At 42.4% G+C, this 18,495-nt stretch overlaps 2 protein-coding genes across 4 annotated transcripts in view; both read right to left on the bottom strand.

Moving 5' to 3' along the window:
- Positions 1-1,181: 1,181 nt before the first annotated feature.
- On the bottom strand, positions 1,182-3,004 carry polr2d (RNA polymerase II subunit D). Its single transcript, XM_027028756.2, has 4 exons — positions 2,707-3,004; positions 2,381-2,561; positions 2,000-2,095; positions 1,182-1,709 (listed from the first exon to the last, which is right to left on the bottom strand). Exons 1-4 carry the CDS (start codon positions 2,771-2,773, stop codon positions 1,631-1,633), a joined length of 423 nt encoding a protein of 140 aa, XP_026884557.1. The 5' UTR covers positions 2,774-3,004; the 3' UTR covers positions 1,182-1,630.
- Positions 3,005-5,979: 2,975 nt separating this feature from the next.
- cacna1eb (calcium channel, voltage-dependent, R type, alpha 1E subunit b) overlaps positions 5,980-18,495 on the bottom strand; it is a 47,439-nt gene continuing 34,923 nt past the window's right edge. For 2 of the 3 annotated variants that reach the window (XM_035536567.1, XM_035536568.1), the window contains 13 exons: positions 18,018-18,083; positions 17,486-17,577; positions 15,304-15,478; positions 14,838-14,965; positions 14,076-14,172; positions 12,399-12,504; positions 11,792-11,899; positions 11,109-11,209; positions 10,330-10,379; positions 9,154-9,289; positions 8,577-8,667; positions 7,998-8,164; positions 5,980-7,753 (listed from right to left, as the gene is read on the bottom strand). In XM_035536567.1, coding sequence (XP_035392460.1) covers positions 7,181-7,753; positions 7,998-8,164; positions 8,577-8,667; positions 9,154-9,289; positions 10,330-10,379; positions 11,109-11,209; positions 11,792-11,899; positions 12,399-12,504; positions 14,076-14,172; positions 14,838-14,965; positions 15,304-15,478; positions 17,486-17,577; positions 18,018-18,083 — 1,890 coding nt within the window. In that variant the 3' untranslated portion in view covers positions 5,980-7,180. The remainder of the gene's footprint in view (positions 7,754-7,997; positions 8,165-8,576; positions 8,668-9,153; positions 9,290-10,329; positions 10,380-11,108; positions 11,210-11,791; positions 11,900-12,398; positions 12,505-14,075; positions 14,173-14,837; positions 14,966-15,303; positions 15,479-17,485; positions 17,578-18,017; positions 18,084-18,495) is intronic. The other variant, XM_027028757.2, reaches the window with a different exon arrangement.

The following is an 18,495-nucleotide window of genomic DNA, read 5'->3' as shown; positions in this document are numbered from 1 at the left end:
CCTGCAATATAGCCCTGCAACTTTGTTTGCCTGTCTGCTGTGATTTACTTCCGCGTGAGTATGCCACCACACTTGGTGTGCTAATATACGCCAACCACTGTTTCGGGAAAGAGTAGTCAGGTATGTTCACTGCGACACTGCAGAAAAACCAAAATACTATACCCAAGTCCTTTTAAATCTTTGAGTGTACTTCCTACCCTCTGTTTACAATAAACTACTGTAATTATAATTAGAATTTATCACTGCAAGAAGATCATTTGCACTGGGTTTCCATATCCTCTTAGCAGTGCCCAGGTCCATGCTCTTATATGGATCTAGTTAGGTGTAACTAGGAATGACATTGGTAATAATGGACATGAGTCTAGTAATGCAATGCAAATAAAATTATGGTACATTGGGTGTTGATTTTTAGGGTGACCCATGCCGCCTGCGACCGGCACCAGCATTAGGAAGAACAGCTCTGCCAGTGCAGGGATACACCTGCACATACCTATTATACAGGTTGTCCAGGTTATACCAGATATTATTGGAAAAGGTGTCCCTGCTGGGTACAAGAGTATTGCATGGTGATGTGCAGCATGTCCAGGCAATAAAGCCTCATCTCTCAAAGTAGTTAACAGGTAGGAGAAAAGGCTGGGTGTATTGAGGAACAAACTGCAAGTTCTGGGGCATCATATGATCATCATGCATCAAGCGGTACATAACATTACTTCCTAGAGTGGCTCCTGAGAGGAATTTCACAAAGCAGGATTTCTAGTGTTAAATACCTTATAGTTGTGCATTTGTAGTTCTTTATCAAGCAGACTGGGAAACCTGGACACACCTGTTCTTATAAAGGACAAATGGCTGACATAATAGCAGAGGTTGCTAGATGCAGTGTATAAGGAAGGTTTTCAGACCCTTTTAAGTTTGCCACATTTTGCTGTTTCAGTGTACTGATGGGGGGGGGGGGGGAAGAGGCTTGAATCCAGTTTAAGGGTCTTAAACATAAATAAATGTGGAAAACATGCACTGTCCTAAACAGCAATTTTGTAATATTACTGTTAAACAGAAACAACAAAAAAATTCCATTGAACTGAAGCTGAAAAGCGAATGTTTTCTAGAAAATACATGTTTGGAAAGCAACTCTCACTGGAAAAAGCTTTTTTGTTTATCCAAGCTACATCAGTAACACACATTGCTCACATTGTGGCATATTTTATTGTATGCATCAGTATAATGTAATCCAAAGTGTCAAGATTTTCACTCTCCCTCCTGTACTTATGAACAAAATGTAAGCAAATCCAAAATTTCAAAAGAAGTGACTGACATCTATGTACAGTTTTCCTATCAAAAGTCTCCTGAAATCGTCCAGGTAGATACCATTTAAGGATGCTCAGTGAATGGGTAACTAAAGGCAGTCATCCAGAGGACATGACATGAATTTTTAGCTATACAACAGTGAAACCACCAAAAGTAAAATAATTCAGTACTAAAACATATAAAAGGAAACAAAACATATGTGAGAAAAGGGTTGAGCAGAATCTTCTTTATATGATAAACACCACCAAAAAAAAAAGACCTGATAGACTGCACAAGTTATGGCCATGAAGGAAGGAGAGAGAGGTAGGGAAAAAAAAAAAAAAAAAAATTAATACTGAAAACTCCGTTTAGTCTGAATGTCATCCAAGATCTGCTGCAATTCCTCGTCTTCGAAACGACCTTCCAAGCTAGAGAAGCAGAAAACATGGAGAACACCCAGACTGTTAATAATCTATTTTTTTTATGAACCTTTGTTCCAAAAAATGCCTAAATAAAAGGATACAAGTCTTTATATCCTTTTATTTAGGCATTTTTTGGTACAAAAAAAATGGTACCCACCTTAAACATTTTACTTTAAATAATAAGTTGAGAGCTTAACACTACAAATGTTTTGTGAACCTACTTCAGGACAAAGAAACCTGAGCTTTAAATCATAACGCTTTGATGTGTGCTATGTGACTGAAAGTTGAGAATTCACCTTGGAATAAGCGCTTTAGCCTCTTCCGCAGCCTCGGGACACAGATTGGCTAAACTTGCCAGTTCAAACTTATGCAGTTTCTTTTGCAAAAGTAGGCTGCGAGACAAAGGTACAGATGAAGCTGATGGTGCAGTAGTTACATTGATTTAGGAGCAAAAGTTTGGCATTTGTCAGGAACAAACTAAACAGCAACAGTTATGGGATCTCAGTATCTTTAGGAGTGTAAATCCACAATAGTGGTTAATACCTGGGATTTTTCAATGTCCAAGCGTTTTACTAATCTTTACTGATACTATCGATCAAACAAATGTTTAAAACCCCCTTTGCAGGAAAAAGGAAACATTTCGTCTGATTCGAGGGGCCAACACGCGACGCACCGACCTGCGCACACTGGCGATGGTCTCCCGGTTTTTGAAGCGGCTGAAGCGGGCGGTGTAGTTCAGGGTCTTCATGAAGACTTCGGACAGCTCCTGCTCGTCCTCCGCACTCTCGTTCTGCTGTTTTCGATGCTCCAGCAGCATGTGTACCTCGGAGTTCAGAAGTGTCTCTGCACTTTCAAATTCTGCGGATAAAAACAAACAATGAAATAACGAAGGCAACGTTTAAACGCCGTGGGACGTTCGCCACCTGGCCATCCAGTCACACCAACGGCAAAACAGAGCACCACCCTCAGCCTTGGAGCTACGAATCACCGTCTTTTAACAAACCTTTGGGGAAAAGTAACTGGGAAGCATCTTCTTCAACATCTCCAACACTCGCTGTGGCGGACGCCATGTCCACCGTCCCTACTTAACGACTCAGATGGCTAACGAGCCTTAGCTAGGCGCCTCTTGGCAAAAGATTGGATTAAAACACGGCGCTGAATTCTCAGCTCCCGAAGCTGGCCAGTAACGGTATAGATATTTTCAGGAGAGCTACATAATTTTACAGAAAGTGGGGGGGAAAGCGCGTAGACAACACGCGCTGAAACTCGTTAACGCAGGGACGCGACTTCCAATACCGAAGCTCGTGTCACTTCTCCGACACTCGCTGATGACGTTTGAAGCTTCGAAAACAACAGCTAACCACCGGAAACGGGCGGGACTGGTTCAAAGTTTTGGCGCTATCCCATATATGAATGACTATTTACGTTCCAAAGCATGGGAACATTTTGATAAAATATCTAGAAATAGGGTAAGTACTAAACATATTGTATCTTTATGGTTTATGTAAAATAACATAATAAGAGTCTTATTCTTATTAAATGTATTTTTAAAGGTGCGATGTCGGCAGTGTTCCCAGGAGTTGTCCTTTAATAACACGTCCTCAATGCTGAGACACCTTCGTGCTGAACATGAGAGAACATCAGCACCACATACTGGTGAAATCGTGGACCAGAGAAGAAACAGACTTAAACCCCAACACTGTGGAGAATCCTTTATTCTTAAATAAAAATTTGTCAGCATAACTTCGTTTGGGCTCAGTTTATTGAACTGAACACTAACTCATTTTCTGTATTATGTTCTGTTCCCAGTTAACCACAAGCACAATCAATTAAATTCCACAGTCACTATACCCCAGCAATGTGTCTTATCTCTTCTCTGATGTCGGATTTCAATGCTCCAATGCATCGAATCTTTTTCGGCACAATCAGGAAGAAGTTCCGAAAGCTTCAATGGGGCTTCATCCGCCCATTACTAGGTTAACGTTTACACAAAAATACATGAACTGACAGTTTCACAATAAAAGCCCTTATAATAAAAGACTTAATTTTAAAAAATATATTTTACAATAAAAGGCCTCTGGGAAAGCGATTTTACATTTACATTTACGGCATTTAGCAGACGCTCTTATCGAGAGCGACTTACAAATGTGCTTTGTCATTTACTCATAGAATATATCCAAGTAAAGTTGGTTAGAATTAAACATGAACTAGAATAGTGTAGAATACAGAGATGAATGCTGATACCTAGAAGTGCAAAATATATAAGGGGTATCTTAAACAATGATAAGTGCTATAAACAATAAGTGCTAGAGTTTGTTAAACAACATAAAGAATGCCCTACAATAAGTACTGAATTAGTCAGTCAATAAGGGAGCAGGGTCAGTTGTCCTTCAAATATTCTGCAAATAGATGAGTCTTCAGTCTGCGTTTGAAGACTGCAAGGGACTCTGCTGTCCGGACAGCAAGTGAGAGTTCATTCCACCATCTTGGAGCCGGGACAGGAAATAGTCTCGATGCTTGTCGTCCATGAGACCTGAAGCACGGTATTTCAAGCCGAGCCATACTTGAGGTTCGAAGTACTCGAGGTACGGATCAGACTTTGACCATTGACCTCATGTATAGAGGGGCTGGTCCATTTTTGACTTTGTAGGCAAGCATCAAGGTTTTAAATCTGATGCGTGCAGATACAGGGAGCCAATGAAGGGAGCACAGCATAATGAAAACCATCTTCTTCAGTTGCTTTGTACTCATTGCCTTCTGTATTTTAAACAATATATCAAAAATACTAATCTAGAGAAAGAATTATTATTATTATTATTATTATTATTATTATTATTACTACTATTATTCAGTCTCTACAGTGATTGTGGTAGGCATAAATACAACAGAACTTTATCAAAAATTGATGTAATAACATTTTTAAGAAAAGCTGCCTGAGCAATGAAACGTAGAGCCCTAACCCAGGTGTCCTTATATGGGGTTGAGGGGTCTTGCACAGTCAAACTCCTTAATCAGTTGGACATTGTCCAAGGTGCTAAATATGACAGATCAAAAAAATTAAATCTTTGCAGCATAACCTGCAATTACAATACTCACTTGATGACAAATTTTAAAGAGGCAGCTCGTGCACTACCATTGATAAATAAATGCACAATAAATGTATTGTATTGTGTATGTATTGTATTATGTATTTCCTCCATAGAAAGGGGGACAGTGGTACAGAGCCGGACTACAGTGGTACAGAGCTGGACTACAGTGGTACAGAGCTGGACTACAGTGGTATAGAGTTGGATTACAGTGGTATAGAGCTGGACTACAGTGGTATAGAGTTGGATTACAGTGGTATAGAGCCGGACTACAGTGGTATAGAGCTGGATTACAGTGGTATAGAGCTGGATTACAGTGGTACAGAGCCGGACTACAGTGGTATAGAGCCGGACTACAGTGGTACAGAGCTGGACTACAGTGGTACAGAGCCGGACTACAGTGGTACAGAGCTGGACTACAGTGGTATAGAGCTGGACTACAGTGGTACAAACTGTGTTAACATGGTGACAGATGATCCTTGATGTCAGAGATTGGATGAACTTGGTTGTAGGTGATCATTCATATATATATATATATATATATATATATATATATATATATATATATATATATATATATATATATATATATATATATATATATATATAATTATTATTATTATTAGTAGTAGTAGTAGTAGTAGTAGTTACATTTATATAACACCTTTCTCAAAGTCAAGAACGCTTTACAGACAGATACAATCACTCAGACAGTTTTTACAATTACTCTCAGAAATTTACTCTTGGAAACCAAAACCCCCAGGGGGACGGCACCAGGTGCAGGGGAAGGAGAGGAGGTTAATGCACAGGAAAGAGCACCAACAATCACTGGACACACACACACACACACACACACACACACACACACACACACACACACACACACAATATACCTGTTTACTTGCTCCAATACCTATACACCTATATAATATCCAATAAATATTGGTGACAGCTGCCAGAAGAATTGATAAGAGAATAGGCTAGAAGGAAGGAAATGGAACTCATGTACAGCGCATACTCCAGAAGATGGGTTCATTTAAGGATCTATATTCAAGGACTAAAAAGATCAAATATCAATAAAATGTTAACTTCTCCACACAGCAGGGCACAATAACAAACTTGTGTCCTGTTGGGTCCCTTGAGGTCAGGGAATTCACCCAAGTGACAGTAGTAAGGAAAAGACAATTATGTCATGCTGACAATTTAACCTTTATATAACAATCTGCAATTCATACATTTATTTATTGCTTGCAGCCTGCAAGTAATGGCTTCTTGAAGCACACCAGGAAAGGACATCATCACCAGTGTAACGCTGACTAATGCAGAGTTCAAGGACCTCGTTTGATGATGATGACGCCTCGGTGGGAATGTACATGTCTTACCAATTTCATATTCATTACTATAAAATTCGCTCGTTATTTATATCTGAGCAAGTTTTAACGAAAATCCCAAATGATACTGCGGACTAAATGCTCCATTATAAACACCACTCTGTAAAACTTTAATCAGCATCAGTTAAACAGAAGCTGATCACATGATTTGCTTACAAGTGATTCCATTTCAGGTCCTCCTTGATAAGAAAGGGAGTGGAAAACCAAAGTACACAAGAGGCTCCACAGCCCTTACATGTGTTCCACTGAAAGGGTTTGCAAAAATAGAGCTCTAAGAAGCAGCAGTTTTAGAAGAGGTCTGTACAGACCATTGGAAGAAATACCACCGATCTTGTCCACCGTGAGTTGCTTTCTTTTATTTCTTAGTTTGTACAAATGTTTAGAAATTGAAATTAATCCAACACTGCAAATGTATTCATGCTCTGATCCTTGAGCTAACGTTTGAGCTCAAAAAAAAATCTCATTGCAAGGTTTAATGTTGAATAAAATTATGTTTTGCACGTTTTGTGCGTGTGTGTGAATAACAAAGTAAATGTCGGTAGGTAAAATTAATATGGCAACAGAATTGAATTCATGGAATTAAATTTCACTTCCTTACCTTCAAATTCAGCAACATATAGCCTATTTCATTTTAAACTGTGCAAAACAACATGAAATTCATCAGTAAGTCTCAGTTTAAGACAGAGACACTCTTGGCTGAATACCTCCATGGGTGATGCATCTCTTTAGTCTGGTTTACACCTGGTTTCCAAATGTACAGGCCTCCCCCCTTAACCTTACACGTTCGTTAGAAACAAGACGATACAACTGCTTAAATGTTTAAAAAGGTTAAAATCCCAGTGTTCCTCCATGGCAACTGGACATACCGGACTCGTACATACAGCGGATTCAACAACACAGCCCAAAGTTGCTGGTCCTGCCCTCCCAGGCATTCCAGTGTCATCCTCAAAACCCTCCATTGCCCTCTGGGGTCCTTCCTGCTGTCTCTGACATACGGTGCCTAGAACTTGTCGTCCTCTGTGTCACTGAGAGGTTCACAGCCGGCGACCGAGACGCTCTGGGCGAGGCGTTTGCGAAAGTGTCCGTTGGGGACCTGCCAGCCCAGCCGGGATCGCGTGCGCACCGAGGCGGTGATGGTGTTGGCACGGCCAAGGCTGGTGGCCACCGCCGCCTCGAATGTCAGTGTCTCCATGGGGCCGGAGCACTCGGGGCTGTGCTCTTCCTCCTGCAAGGCGAGGTAGGGCTCCGAGGGGTAGCGGCGGGCGCCCGCGCCCAGGTAATCGCCCGGCTCCAGGCCCGCGCTCTCGTCCTCCTCCGCTCGCACTTCCTCCTCCTCCTCCTCCTCCTCCTCCGCATTCGCGTCCCATAAAGTATTGCTGCAGCACGCCAGGACAGGCGGGCCGTGCTGCTCCTCGTCCTCGTCGTCGGCCTGCGAGGAAGGCTGAGCGTGGCTCACCAGGGGCGAGTAGGAGATGTGCGGGTGTGAGCTCGTGGGCGTCTGGGACAGCCGCCGCCTGCCGCTTGGCGTGCTCGACTCAGAGGTGGACGGAACGGGGCTGTCTGAGCTGTTGCCCTGGAAACAGTCAGAGGCCACATGCTTACATAAATAACCATGTAAATGTATTTTATTATTTACTTGAGTACTTAATATTATGACAGGATGATTGTACTTCATTGCTTGATTATTAAAGCATTTTGATATATGAAACATTCTCAACACACAAGACTCGTCTGTTCTTGTTTGTATGGTGCAAACAGTATATGATGTGTCACTGTTTCACAGTGAACTGTGGTTTTACTGATTTGTGCATATGTACCTGCCGCGGGCAGCCTTGCCTTCTTTCCTCACTGGGAGACCTAGAGCAAGACTTTGAGCTTCTCTCATTGGAGTTAAAGCGAGAGTTGCTTGGGGACAGCAGGTGGCGCTGTTCCTTGGTCCGGCCTCGCTCCCTTTCTATCTGATGGGGTTGCACTGAATGGGACACTAAGAGATGTACATCAGGCTGTGTCAGACATGCAATTGCGGATATCTGAAGTATGATTTCTGATAAGTTATACAAAGCAGCAGTATTGCTTTTAAAAGGAACACTTCAGTATTAAACATCAGAAACCACATTGTATTCGACACTTAGGGTAGTTTACAGTGATTTGGGGATGTTTAGAGTCATGTGTACCCACAAGAACAATGACTTCTTTAGACTTCCACAGCGCAGTTCCAATGCATAGTTTTTAGCTGTAACTCTAAATAATAATAATAAAAAAAACCACAATAAAACCATTTTAAACTTTTATGACTTTTTTCTAAGGGTTTAATACTGAAGCATTCCTTTACAGCTGGCAAACGGACTTTATCCAGCAGGGGTCGCTAGTGAGCTACAGCTCAGAAATGACCACACCTGCAGCTTTGTAGCTCTTGTGTCTTGGTCGGTACAAGCGCTCTGGTGGCGTCTCCTCTTCCCACAGCCCATTCATTTCCTGCTCATCCCTCTAGTCAACAACAATAAATAAAATCAGCAAAACACGCCATAACATTTCAGCTTTTTTCCTCCTACAACTGCCTCAGTGTCCATCTGTCAAATACCCACTCACCCGCTGCAGTTTGTTTACTTTTGGGACACATATAATGAAATAATTAGTTCATTTTTTTGGACAAATGGCAAATAAATGCTTGAATGTAAAACACAAGCACAGGTGTCTGAATTTAAGGTACTTCAGAGTACAAATTCACCGAATCTACGTTGTATCAACTCTTACACCGAATACAGTCCATATTAGGTCAGACATGCACAACTGCAACACTGATATTAGTCACGGTACTGACCATTTCACCTTACAGCCCACTGCAATAATAAAACCCCACCAACACACACACACACACACACACACACACACACACACACACACACACACACACACACACACACACACACTCACAATGATTTGTGGGGGAAGGTAGATTCTTACTAACACTACCTTTTGATGGCGTGGTGAAGGGCTTCTTACCAAGGACACCTGGTAATCCTCCTTGTCTTCACAGTGTTGTGCTGAGGGTTGCATTAGAAGCTCCTGTGGTGATATGGGGCTCAGGGCCACAAAACCACCGCTAGTCCTGCAGAGGAGCACAGACAGTGTGCTGAATATGACTGAACACACCCACATACACACACACACACACACACACACACACACACACACACACACACACACACACACACACAGAATACAACCGAAACAACCAAACAACAAGAATTAATATTATTAATATTCAGAGTAGAACAGAACACCCACGGCACAAAACCCAGAACTCTCAGTCGGATAACATTTGAATGATTAACATCTCTCTCTCTCTCTCTCTCTCTCTCTCTCTTTCACTATGTTATAGTTTATTCTTTAAAACCCCGTTTAAAGCTCTCCAAGCTGAATGACTCGTCTCCCACGGTCTGTGCACACATTTTATTGTCACGGCGCTTGCTGGTGGTGTTTTTTTCTCTTACTTTCTCGTGGACGTTCAGGACCACCATGGACTTGAGCTCGCCTTTGTAAAAGTTAGTTCAGCACGGCTGCATGACTAGGTTCCGGGACCATCTGACGGTGACAGTGTCGCGACTCCGCGTGGGCAGCGGGGTCGCGCGTGGGAAGCGCGGCTAGCACGCTCGCTGCTCGGCTAACGTGGGCACGCGGTAAGCTTTTCACTGCAGTGGCTCCTTCTCGAACACTCCACTCCCCCGCGCACGGGAGAGCTGTCTCTCAGCCTTCTGCTGAGCTCTGGACTTTGTGATGCACAGCTCGGACGTGCAGGCTGAAGTATGGAAAACTGGGCCCAGATTTTTTATATATATATATATATATATATATATATATATATATATATATATATATATATATATATATATATAGATATATATATATATAGATAGATAGATAGATAGATAGATAGATAGATAGATAGATAGATAGATAGATAGATAGATAGATAGATTTTTTTTAACCCCCAATTTTGAACCCATTCTGTGTTTACTGACACAGAAGCATTTCAGTAAATAACTGCCAGAGTATGCCTAAACGTGAGGGAAATTAGGTAAAATAGAACAAACAGGATTTGAGCGTTTCACCTTTATGTATGCACTGAAAGACAGAAGAGACACTTACAAGGCTGAGCCTGCACTGTGAGTGAGCAGAGGAAGGGCAGGACTGCTTGACTGAGGGAGGGAGAGGAGAGAGAGAGAGAGAGAGAGAGAGAGAGAGAGAGAGAGAGAGAGAGAGAGAGAGAGAGAGAGAGAGAGAGAGAGAGAGAGAGATCTTACTTTTTCATAAACATTTAATTGTTTTTCATTTACAAGACCAAGTCTCATCATCTTGTTACACACATCTTTAATTTTTGCCAAGGCTGTGTGCGGGTGTACAGTTAAACATTAATGAGATCCCTTGGTGCCTTCTGTTATCAAAACAGAGTGCAGAAAGACAAAGACAATTAGCTCATTAAAACCAGAAGACTCTTTTAAAATAACGTAATCATTTATGGAGCTAACCTGATACAGAGGATACAATGACTGTGTGAAACAGAAAATAATTCCCGTTACTCTCCTGTTTCACACCCATTCAAATATGAATAGGCATCATAAAATAAAACAAGTCAGTCAAAATAAAGAACATTTGGAGTGCTTTTCAAACTCATCAGGGCATAAAACTCCCAAAGTATAATGACTCACCACTCAGTATTTGGATTCATTTTAGCTTTCTAAAAAAAAAGTTTTGGAAATGGAATTTAAAGTGATATACAGCTGTTTAATCTTATTCATAATCTTATTCATAAATGCCATATGAAGTTTAAACAGTGTGTCATATAAAGCAGGTTAATTGTGCTCATAAATGCTATATGAAGTCCAAATGGAGTGTGTAATGCACAGCAGGTTAATGGCCAGGCTTACCTGTTTCTCAGCTTGCTGTCTCAATTTCTTGGCTTTGCTCTGTTTGAAGTAATCCATTATCATCATAGAGGCATAGATTTTACCAACGGTCATGTCTGTGTCTATAGGACAACACACACACACACACACACACACACACACACACACACGCACACACACACACACACACATTCAAGTCCAAGCATGGGACCCATGTGGGACCTATGTTTTGTTTTTGCATACACACTGCATGTAAATGATGATGATTACTGCAGATAAAAATACTGTAATAATGTAGCACCAAATCCAGGTGACAATCCCAACTGGAAAACCACCGGTGTGGTTATGGACTGTAGGCAACATTGACGAGATCGGCTGCCTGTATCGGGTGGTATTTGCAAACAAGCAACATTCGTTCCCTTTCAATTCCATAGTGAATGGGTACCGGATCTAGGAAGAACCGCAGAACCCATGACAGCTGGGACTATGGGTATCATTAATCAGCTGAAAAGCTCAACCACATGGAGAGGCGCTTAAATAATACTGGCACACTGTGTTTCCCAGCATTTTAAACTGACTCAGTGGGTAGCAAAAATCTGTTCAAATCAACAACAACAAACAACAACAAAAAAAAAAACCCTCGTGAATGCAAAAGGTCCCTGTGCAGTGGTTATCGGTCTGATTGCCAGGCACCCAAGCTTCACCTTTATTGATGGGCACCAGCAGGTCCAAGATCTTCTGGGAGAGGTGGGGCCAGATCACGCTGATCTCCTTCTGTAGTTCGGTGTCCAGCTGGAGCCGATCTTCTCCTCCTGAAAGAGCATGCAGACAGCATGGGACCATCTCTGACACGGAGGACCAAAGACATACAGACAAACAGACAGGACCTCATATACAAATATGCACAAGCTTCCACTCTCCTGTTCTCGCATTCTCTCTCTCTCTCACACACACACACACACACACACACACACACACACACACACACACACACACACACACACACACAGGCTGCAGCTCCAGCTGTGTTCTCTCTCTCTCTCTCTCTCTCTCTCTCTCTCTCTCTCTCTCTCTCTCTCTCTCTCTCTCTCACACACACACACACACACACACACACACACACACACACACAGTATATGATTATTGTATTTTTTATTTTCCTAGTCTTCAGCACCTTACCCACCTGCTTCCTACAGGACCGGTGAGTAGGCGCCGAGTTTGATCGGAGCAGAGAAATCATGAATTCACGCTCAATGCCTGTTTTACTCTTACTGTTAATCAACACACCGCTACAGCAGTGCCGCGTCTAACCTCGGGCGATCTTGATCTCCAGGGCCGTGCGGATGAGCGACATCAGCGTGGAGGTGAAGTGGACCGTCATGTCCTCGTCCACTGGCATGTTCATCAGCACCAGCCTCTGTGCGTGTTCACACAGGGGGACGCAGCCTTTCAGTAACGAGCAGGCCCCTGCTCCATGCCCCACCCCTGTGTGTTTCCCAGAGCAAGGCCCCTGGCCTTTCTGGGCTCCAGTACGCCTGACCTGAGACCTAGCTCAGATGCTCGATCAGGGATGTGTATGTGGTGGAATACACCAAACTGTGTAGTACAAAGGAAACCCAGCAATGGCAAACATTGCATTACCCTGACTAAATACTAACTAAAAAGAATCAGATCTATTTTTGGAGGCAGCATATTAATAAAAAGAATCATTTAAAAATCTCCTCTACATTCAACATTACATTTCTTTACACACAATTTCTATTAGTGGACGTAGCCCATGATAATAAAACATTTTGAAGACTGCATATTACTAACCACTATTTATTATAACTAATCATATTGTATGAATTAATTTTATTGTCTCACTGTATTCATTTTTGTTCATATTTTATTATTGTTTATTATTAATCAGCACCAGAGGTGCGTAGTAACATGCTAAATTTACTACATTTACTTAAGTAACTTTTGTACCAAATTGTACTTTTAAGAGATATTTTAAAACACGTTTGCACTTTTGCTCCATTATATTTGTCAATGTTCCTTCCGTTACATTTTGAGAATTTTTACATTTTGTACATTTCCTCACAACCTGTCAAGTGTAGGAGGGTTGCTGAAATCTAAGATGATCACTGAGTGCCACTACTTTGCTTCAGTAAGTTAGACAACTGGACAGTAGACCGACAGAAGGAACAATGAACAGGCACAATTCCTGGCATGGGACTCGAATGACATTTATGAAACGTAGCTCACAGTATATCCTTTTCTTTAACTCTCGCACATCTGTGTGTGAAATCGGTGCTCTCTCCTAATGTGCATTATTCATGCGAAAGTAAAGTGTGGTCTAATATCAGTGATATTCTGAGAAGAAAAAATGGCTGGGACAGAAATAGGGCAAAGACCCAGAGCAAAGAACAGCTGCTTAGTATGTAGTTTTGCACACTGACTCCAAATGGGATGTCAGAATTTCTCTATCAACCTTAGTTTTTTTTTTTATGGCATTTAGCAGACATGATCTACCATAGTGCTTTAAGCTGGCTTAGATAGGGCAAATAGTTTCAAACCGATTATACTCACATATCATTACGTAGAGTAGGCCTATGGAAAAATGGTACCAAGGAAACTGGAGCCCGCCTATGTGGGCAGACTATTACTGGGCACCGAAGGGTCCAGTGTTCAGGCGAAACTCCTACACCTGTGCTAGACTGTGCATATTTTAACTGTAAAAACTTTGTCTTATTTATGAAAAAGTAAAATATGCTGATTGTAAAATTCACTTTAAAGCCATGCCTAAGAGAAACCTCTTTAAAACAGACTTTTATTTTCATCTGTGGGGCATTTCCATACCTGAGAGTATAAGTTACTGCAGTAGAACAGTGGTGGGGTGTTTCCTTTGCTTTACGCATCACTGATAAAGAGCATTTTTATTCTGATATGAGAGCTCTTTGTTATATGCAGGCGTCAGGCTCATATAACGAGTCTCTCTCCTACCTTGTAGGCGATTTTGGCTGGGCATTTCTTCCCAAGTCCAAGAGGGGGAGACATGTGCGTGAGCATCTCGTACATGGCGTTGTAGTGGATACGCCCACTGAAGAGAAACAGGAAAGAAGTTCTGCTAAGGGTCGCCACCTGCCTCAGCAGAACTGAGCCGAACATTCTCCACGAGCCTTTGCAAGGATCGTACATTCAGGCTCTGAATGATTAATTCATTAATGTTGCCTGAATGAATGCATATTTATTTAATTTCAGTAATTGATGAGTTCCTATTGTCATGATATTCATTCTTTATTTACAAAATATTTCTCTTTTGTCCTCCACAGCTCGAATTGCCATGGCAGCGGTGGTTCTACAAAGCTGCAATATTGGGTTTCCAACTGTGTCACCATTGGTGAATCTCATTACAGAGCTTTTATGTTTCATCTTCATGCTGTTCTCGTTAAGCATTCGCATTCCCGTTCAAAGAGGTCCCCCGCAAAAAACGAACGTGTTAACGCCCCCATCAGGCAAGCAAGCTAATCTCATTTGGTGTGTGGAATGGAGTTGGCAGTTGGTGAGCCTTCATCCTCTCACACACAGTCTACTCAATCCCCCCGGAAGATGGACGGTCACAGGTCCATTTAGATCCCCCCACCCCTTGTTCCAGATGGGTGCCTCCGGTCCTCATTTATTTAGTGTGTCTATAAAAGATCACATGGAGTGCCCAAGGAAACAGACCCCTGAAATGAGACCCTCGCTCCCCTTCTCCTTACTCACCAGGCAGCTCGATCATACTCCCCCCAGATCCGAACAAACTCATCCAGATGGTGTGGTCCAAGGATGGAGGAATCCCGTGTCAGATATTCAAAATTGTCCATGATCACAGCTACAAAGAGATTTAGCATCTGAGGAAAGCAAGAGAATTGGGCATTTTTATGGTGAATGAAAAGGACCACATTTAACTTTGCATTACATATTGGCAGGACATACTATGGAATACACAACTGGCTGTATGACGGCAGACTTGTGCTACCCTTTGTGTAATAACGGAGACATATCTGATAATAAACACCATGCTGTGTAACACTGTGCCTCACAGTCTATCCATATCAGCATCACCTAAAATGAAGTTTAGACTTCTGTATTTACAAGTCTTTTCAGTGTTTATCAGCTCCAAATGACAGAAAAAGCAGTGTGACTTCAAATTTCGTTCCATATATTCTTAAGCAGCCTGCAGTCTCACCAGAAAAGAGCTGAAGAAGATGAACGAGACGAAGTAGAAATAAGCAAAGTCGGTGCCACAACCGCCCTCGTGGTCCGGCGAGATGGAAGGAGGCGCCATAGAAGGGTCCGGCTCACACGCCTGCCCTGCCAGGCACGACAGCATGATCTCCTGCCAGGACTCGCCCGTCGCACTCCTGCCAGGGACACAGGCCACGCGCCAATCAAACGGAGCGGACACGCCCTCTCATCGCGGCTGTACCAACGGGACCAGTTATAATAAAGTAACTCGGCACATCTCTCCAATCAGGTGAGCTTCTCCTAACATAGAGATACTTATTTTTGCCCTATATGTCATAAATAATTTTGAGATTTTTTGAATGTAGTTTTTGTGTCATTGTGTTAATTTTTATACATTTGTATAATGTTTAAAATTTCATAAGCAACATTTTTTTTTTGATAGTGAGCGTTGCTTAATCGAACTGACAGAGACATTTAAGGTCCTGTTAGGGTCCGTCATGTTTCATCAAGATCTAAAGGTGCAATGCACAGGGGACAAGGCGTGTTTCTTCGAGCTCCTGAAGAAGGCAAAAAAGAGGTAAAACACAATCGGTTATAAAGCTTCCTCACAGTGCCGCCAAAGCCAATGCACACTTCACTCTCTTTCTATATGTTCTCTCGAGGGCATCGTGAGAGCTTGGCACTTGTTGTGCTGCAGCCAGCCTGTGGATAAAGTGTTGGGGTCGTGGCCTTGCCTGAGGAGGCCGTCAGCAAAACCACAGAACCTGATGTGAAGGTGCTCATAGCAGCTGTAGCAAACTGAGCAAAATGTGAAAAGGCTGGATTCACTGAACAAGATGGTGTGCAGAAGAAATGAGACGATCTCTCAGCTGAACTAAGAGACCAAATCACTGCCATGTGCACGGATCTGCCAGCTCCCGTCGAGGGCATCCGTAGGGTAACCTCATCTCAAGATGCGAGAGTTTCACAACGCGAAAGGACCTGGAGGAAGTCACCAACACAGTGTCACTCGGAGCGCTTACAGCTTAGCAAACGTCGAGGCTCTCTCCTCCCAAGTCCTCAAACTACAGGAGAAAAAAAGTTATTAGGAATCCAGACAGCAAAGGGAAAGCTTTCCCAGAACATTATGGCAGGTCACACTTAGGAAACTCCACAGCCAAGCTTCGGCAGGAATCCCGACTATGCTCCGATTTGGACCAGGCCCAATGAAGCCTACAAGCTTTGCCGAAAAAAAAAAAAAGGGAATCCCCCAGACAAATTGTGGAAATTCCTCTACTTCTGGGAGAAGGTGGAGAAGTGTGTCCTATCCTACATGATGGCCAGAGGATTTGTAACTATCCCGGAAGTAAGCTATAGCTGAGCTGAGAGGTTTCCTGCACCAGTATAAGGAGTTTGGTATTGTGTACCCCACCACAGTCAAGACTACAACCCCGGCCGGAGATCAGATAACATCTGGGCCCCTGCTGAAGCAAAGATGTTCATTATTACTCAGTTGTAACTGCAGCCCAGTCGTAATCTATCTGAGACTGCGACTTCTGAGGGAGAATGCAGGCTCACAGACTGATGTAAGTGCTACTTTTGAATAAATATCTTGTTTGATGTTTGCAGCCTCTTACTTCATAATGGACATCTGCGAAACCACAGCCAGCTAAACAATTTGTTCGATATGTTTGTGCAATTCATATATTCCCTTCATATGTGCTTTGTTGTATATAACAAAACTGCTTTTTGCATTAGAAGTTGGGCTGAATTAGTGATCAGGCTAGTAAGCTATTTGTAAGAGATTTATTTTAGTATTCAATCTGTACTGTTGATTCAACTTGTTATGGAGACAGGCTGCACCTTCTTTTGGTATGAAGACAAAAATGTTTGTTTTTTTCCACCTTGAGATGGGCTGTGCTAGGCATCTTCAACATGTTACTAGAACGCTTAATGTTTAGTGATGCAGTCTTTTGTCAGGGCAGCGTTTAGGGTCCAGGGTCGGTACATATACCCCCGGTCGGGGTTTGGGGGGTGGCCGAGGACGTTCTTCTGTTCTTTTCCCGTACTAACCTACAAATAAAGTTTATATTTTAAAAGCAAAATACCACATGCTGTTCTTCATCTTTCAGTCAGTGGGACTCTGCAGGACTGTTATTGTGCAGGATTTAAATGTGCTTTCGTGCGTCACTCAGGGAACTGACCTGAAAAGCAGCATCAGGGCGCCAAAGAAGGTCTTGAAGTTGTTGTGTTGGTTTATGTGGCTCTCATCGTTGAGTTTGATATTCCCAAACACCTGCACAAGCAGACATCACCATTCACTTACACCACCACATGTTAACCCCTTATGCGCCATGTACCTGCCAGAGGGCGCACACACTGTTCTTCACTCTTCGCTCTGTAACTGCACATCTGTCATATTATTATAATGTACCTACTGAATAATTCATAACACTTACTGAATAAGATCCATTAATATTAATGAATAAATAATAAGACTGGAGTTTAAAGAGGTTAACATGCGTTACATGTATTTGCCCCTGAGTTGAACAGGTTTGGTAAAATTCTTCTGTTCTCTTGGATCATGGACCTTTCTGTTTTATATTATGCTGTTTGTGATTTAGTTTACACTTCCTATTTATCCTTTATTTGAAAGCTGAATCGTGATATATCGAGTCGACTGTAAGGAAAGACGTTACACGCGTAATGAGCAGGTGTGTCAGGACGAGGACGTACCTGCATGCCGATGATGGCGTAGATGAAGAAGAGCATGGCTATGAGCAGACACACGTAGGGCAGAGCCTGGGGTGGGGACAGGAACCACAGAGTGCCATGGAAACATTCCCAGCAATTACCTTTCACTACCTACCACTTACCTCCCACACTCACACACACACACACACACACACACACACACACACACACACACACACACACACCAGAGACAGCATGCAGATTCATAAACCAAGTGATACCTCACTCGGTATTAAGCGTGTCGCATGCCTGATTCAGAATAACGTGAGTCACAGTCAGAGACGAACAGCTTGGATTCAGGAGGCACAAATCTGCTCCAGGATTTTGGTCCAGCCACTTGTATTTGCTAACTGGCTCAAGCCAGCAGGTATAAATAATTAGCAAGGTAAACTGGCTGGTGTGAAATCATGAAAGGACTGTGCTGGTATTTTATTATTATTATTATTATTATTATGAACTT

The sequence above is a fragment of the Electrophorus electricus genome, chromosome 19 (genome assembly GCF_013358815.1).
Source record: "Electrophorus electricus isolate fEleEle1 chromosome 19, fEleEle1.pri, whole genome shotgun sequence".
Lineage (NCBI taxonomy): Eukaryota > Metazoa > Chordata > Actinopteri > Gymnotiformes > Gymnotidae > Electrophorus > Electrophorus electricus.
This window is presented reverse-complemented; position numbering and strand designations above follow the sequence as displayed.